This window comes from Phalaenopsis equestris, unplaced genomic scaffold (genome assembly GCF_001263595.1).
Source record: "Phalaenopsis equestris unplaced genomic scaffold, ASM126359v1 Scaffold233197, whole genome shotgun sequence".
NCBI lineage: Eukaryota > Viridiplantae > Streptophyta > Magnoliopsida > Asparagales > Orchidaceae > Phalaenopsis > Phalaenopsis equestris.
The window spans coordinates 28431-33481 of NW_018251150.1; the positions used below are offsets into that span (position 1 = coordinate 28431).

The following is a 5051-nucleotide window of genomic DNA, read 5'->3' on the forward strand; positions in this document are numbered from 1 at the left end:
GTAACAAGAAAATATGTATGTCACGTTAGGAAGGAAAGCACTAAGACACGCATCCAACCCAAGAGGTGACAAGAGAATATATGTGCTTGTAGAGTTGTGTGTGTGAGTTTTTTTTGCTGGGAAATTAGCAGATGATCATTTGATTGAAATCAATGAGTAGGGACTCTTGCTGGGGATCGGAGAGTGAATTTTGAGTTATGAAATTTCAGGTATTTATAAAGGATGGGAGTCAGTATATAAGTGCTGACCCCGAGGTGGGAATTGAAATTTGGGTATTAATTCTGAAATAAGAATCAGATGCCATAATCCATTTAAGGTGGTCTTGAAACTGATTTCAAATTATGAGAATATGATTGTATGGGAGGACCGAATCGATATGGAAAACACAGAGGCTCACATCCGGCTCCAATGGGTATCAACAGTGTAGAAGACGACGACTGTTAAGGATATGTCTCCAGAAAGAAAGGACTATACCAGTTTGAGTTACCAGTGGGGAGTTATATTCAAACTTACATATGACAGGGAGAATATACATGTCACGTTAGGAATGAAAGCACTAGGACTCACATCCAACTCAAGCGATGATGAAGAAAATGTTTGCTACGTTGAGGAGGGAAGCACTAGGACTCACATCCAACTCAAGAGGTAATAAGAAAATATGTGTGCATCACGTTAGTAAGGAAAGCGCTAGGACTCACATCCAACCCAAGCGGTGACAAGAGAATATTGTGCTACATTGAGAAAGAAAGTACTAGCACTCACATCCACCTCAAGAGGTAATAAGAAAATATGTGTGTGTCACGTTAGGAAGGAAAGCGATAGGACTCACATCCAACCCAAGGGGTGACATGAAAATATATGTTTTACATTGAGAAGGAAAGCACTAGGACTCACATCCAACTCAAGAGGTAACAAGAAAATATGTGTGCGTCACGTTTGGAAGGAAAGCTCTAGGACTCACATCCAACCCAAGCAGTGACAGGAGAATATATGTGCTACATTGAGGAGGAAAGCACTAGAACTCACATCTAACTTAAGAGATAATAAGAAAATATTTGTGTGTCATGTTAGGAAGGAAAGCGCTAGGACTAACATCCAACCCAAGCGATGACAGGAGAGTATGTGTGCTACATTGAGAAGGAAAGCACTAGGACTCATATCCAACTCAAGAGGTAACAAGAAAATATGTATGTCACGTTAGGAAGGAAAGCACTAAGACACGCATCCAACCCAAGAGGTGACAAGAGAATATATGTGCTACATTGAGAAGGAAAACACTAGAACTCATATCCAGCTCAAGAGGTAACAAGAAAATATGTGTGCTTATGCAGAAAATATGCAGATTCACACATGTGAATTTGTGGGGAATATGTGAAAGAATATGAAAATCTGAGAAGGAATCAGAATTTAAGTACTGATTCGGAAATGATAATTGAATTTTAGTTATCATTTTTGAAAAGAGAGTCGAAAGTCGGGAACCGACCTCGAAGATTAAGGATAGGATGCCATGTTCAATTAAAGGGGGTCTTACACCAATCTCGAAGATGTAGAGTCAAAATTTGGGTACTGACTCCGAGAGTCATATGAAAACAGTGTAGAGAGTTTGTGATGTTGAATTTATATAAATGTGTCATGTGAAAAGGTTAATTTTGTTGAAGAGGATTTGTAGAGTTTTGTGGGGTTTTTTGCAGAATGTGAAATTCCGGGAGGATGTGAAGAGAGTTAATGTAGATAAAGATGGTTATGTTGCGCGTACAAATAGTAAAAAACTCTGAAACCAAGAGAATCCACTCAACATATTCAATTTTTTTCTTGTTGTTTTTATCACATTTAATTTTTCAAAACATGTCCATAAAATTTTAATTTTAATTGGTTGATTTTCAAAAGAAATTTATTTTGTTGTTTATTCATTTGTGATTATTTAAATTTTATGTATTGTTAAAGATATATTGTTTCGTTCTTCGTTCATCAAAATTTTGAACCAACGCGTAGTTTGTGGCTTCCATCCATCGCACAAAAAGGTAACTGACAAAAAGGCACATTTCTGAGATAAATTTCCATTAATTTTCTCCAATAAAGATGTCACAGATTCAACATTAACACCTCAAAAAGGTATAATATAGTCCATGTTGAAGTACATCCAGAACATCTCATGCCATGAATACATTGTGGGATGAATATATCAGATACATATCATGTTGCTATAAAAGAAAGTGAACCCTCTGACCATCTGTATCAGGTACGACAAGCTCCTGATCGAGCAGACCTTTTAAGCCATGCTCCAGGATAAGAGTTCCCTTCACATCTACTTAAAGGTACAACCATCTCATAGCTTGTACGACAGTAGCTCTTCCAGTTTTGGGTCTGGCTGAAACCCATATGGTATTTTGCTGTTATCCATCCTATGGAAGGTCACGAACACCCTATGGTGTCTTACCCCTGGAATGCAGTGCTTAGCAACATTTGCCCCATTTCCTTTCAAGACCAAAACTGAACCAACTTGCAACGGAATCTTTACAGTTCCTCTAAACTCGCCAGGGCCGACAATGCCAATCTTTTTCCCAAATAATATATTGCTCTTGCTAAAATATGAGACCGTGTTGAAGGGTCTTACAAAATCATGATGATCAACGTGAGGACGTATGCAGTCTCCCTTGTCATATATGTTGATGATGAAGCTATTTGGGATGCAGGTAGCTGGCAGTATGCTCCATCTGACAATTCCCTTGATCATCAACTTTATTATAGAAGGTAGTGGATCTACTTGGTCATATCTAAGGATCCCTGGTGGATTTCCTTGTCTGTCGTTTGTGAAATTATAACAACAGCCGCACTCAATGGTGATTCTCCCTTTTCCTCTCATCCATTTCTTCGGCTCAGAGTATGTTCTTTCCATGGGAAGGCCTGCTCGGCCTCTATCACTCAAATCGAAGATACAGTCGAGAATGCTTCTTTCGTCACTCTCGGAGAAAACCCTGGGATACAAAACCCTGGTATACATCTCCAGGCCTTCTAGTATGTTTATGATTCTTCCTTTGACTTCATCGTAAAATTCAAATTCTCTTTTATTTACTTTACTTATTTTATATTACTCCATTATACTAGGAGTCGGTAGTTTTCACGGGCGTTCCTCCCCTTGAATATCGATAGGAACCCAAACTGGCGCTGATTGATCTGGAACACGAGAATCAGCTTCTAGCGGGATGTACGACCCTGGGCTTCATGGTATATATTGATCTGTCCCCAGTGGGACGTATGACTCATCCATCATAAAATTTGAAGTCTGAGACCCATCGGTGCTGGAGGTATACTCTTCCAATGTACTGAAGCATTGTAAATGTAGAACATCGCAATCCATGCATTCTAGACATGCCCCTGTGGCTGATGTCCCTGCAGGTATTTCTGCGTCGCACGTCAGGCAACCCTTGCATTAAACATCTGAAGCTAAAGGTGTGTCTGGCTCTGTGACGAACCCCGGTTCTTCATCTATAGTGGGTAGGCCGGCAGAAGTTTCTTTCATGTCTGGATCATAAATATGCCCCTCAGGAATAGGGGTGAGTAAGTTGTTTGTCTCTTTCTGACGTCTGCGGTCTTCTCGTAGAGAAGCTCTCTGCTTCTTGCGGCTGGTGTTCCTGCGTTGCGTCCTGCAAAGCAAAGTACCTGGCAGTCGTTCGCTATTGGTGGCTACTAAGCCTCCAGCCGGTGTAGCTACCATGGAGGGCAGACGACTGAGCCCTTCCCTCGTTTTGCTGCGCTATCACTTTCTTCCTTTTCAGTGAGGAAGCCTATTTAGTGCTGATCTTTAATAGCGATGGTAGCCCTTCTTTCTCGCGATGACTGATTATGTCCATCAGGGGACCCTCATAGCTCATGTCGACCTGATCGAAGTCCAAGTCAAAGTTTATGATGTTACCTTGAGGTGTCCTTTCCTCATTTAGTGCGAGGCTCTAACCATCCTTGAAAGCAAAGATCAGCCTCTGTCTCGACATTTTTTTGCAGATGACAGGAAAAAACGTCAGTGGGCCAAAACTTGGCAAGAACAAGAACAAAACTAAGTATTTATTGAAGTGAGTTTTAGCTTATTTTAGTGAAATGAATTATTTGTTTATGTATAAATTTTGTCTAAATTTTTGTGGAACATTATACTCAAAAGTGGAAAGGAAAAAATTTGAAGCTTAAAATTTTTCTTAAAATTTTCATTATATTGAGGTTAATTACAAAATTTGGACCCGGTCATAGACATGACCCGGTCATAGACATTTGGCCACATAGATAACCTCAAAACAATCAAAGTTTTGAAGTTTCAAAGCAAGCAGAGGCAAACGGCATCAGGTTGTGAAATAGATTTTTTAAATATCATCCATTTATTGGTAACATGGGACTTTCACCTAAGAAGTCCACTAACTCGTAGGCTCATCCTGTGTAGACCTATTTAACGACAAATGGTCCCTCCCAAGTTGGTTCAAATTTTCCACCTATTTTCCGGCATGCAAGAATAGGCCTTCTGAGCACGAGTACAAGGTCACCAACTTTGAATGTCCTTGTGCGGACCAAATTATCATGAGCTTGTACCATCTTCGCCTTGTAAAGCTCCAAATGTTGTTGTGCTTCTATCGTTTTCCCTCAAGATTTTCTAGTTCATCAAGTTTGAGTTTTGTACTTTCTCCTGTTGTGAGTTGGTTGGCAACAACAACTCTAAGATACGGAGTCTGGACATTTAGTGGTAGCACGGCCTCGGACCCATACACAAGCATATAGGGTGTAAACTGAGTGGGAGTCCTGAAAGTCGTCCGGTAGGCCCATAAAGCTTCTAATAGTTTGTTATGCCAATCCCTTTTTTTTCATCCAGTGTTTTCTTTAAAATCGATAAAAGTATTTTGTTGAAAGCTTCAGCCAGACCATTTGCTCTGGGATAGTAAATCATAGAGTATCTCCAATCTATCCCATGTCTTTTGATGAAATTATTGATCTTTGTGCTTCTGAAAGCTGTCCCATTGTCGGAAATTATTCTTCACGGTACTCTGAAATGGTAGACATTTTGGCTTTTAAAA

At 39.9% G+C, this 5051-nt stretch overlaps 1 protein-coding gene across 1 annotated transcript; it reads right to left on the minus strand.

The window, feature by feature from the left end:
- Positions 1-2326: 2326 nt before the first annotated feature.
- Positions 2327-3715, minus strand: LOC110038594 (RNA demethylase ALKBH5-like). The gene is made up of 2 exons (XM_020743470.1): positions 3661-3715; positions 2327-3039 (listed from the first exon to the last, which is right to left on the minus strand). Exons 1-2 carry the CDS (start codon positions 3713-3715, stop codon positions 2327-2329), a joined length of 768 nt encoding a protein of 255 aa, XP_020599129.1.
- Positions 3716-5051: the final 1336 nt, after the last annotated feature.

Bases quoted from the DNA above. Each gene is read 5' to 3' on its own strand.
- LOC110038594 (XM_020743470.1), bottom strand. From the start codon at position 3,715: ATGGTAGCTACACCGGCTGGAGGCTTAGTAGCCACCAATAGCGAACGA. The intron at 3,040-3,660 runs GTACTTTGCTTT...TTTACGATGAAG, and splicing joins CAATAGCGAACGACTGCCAG to TCAAAGGAAGAATCATAAAC.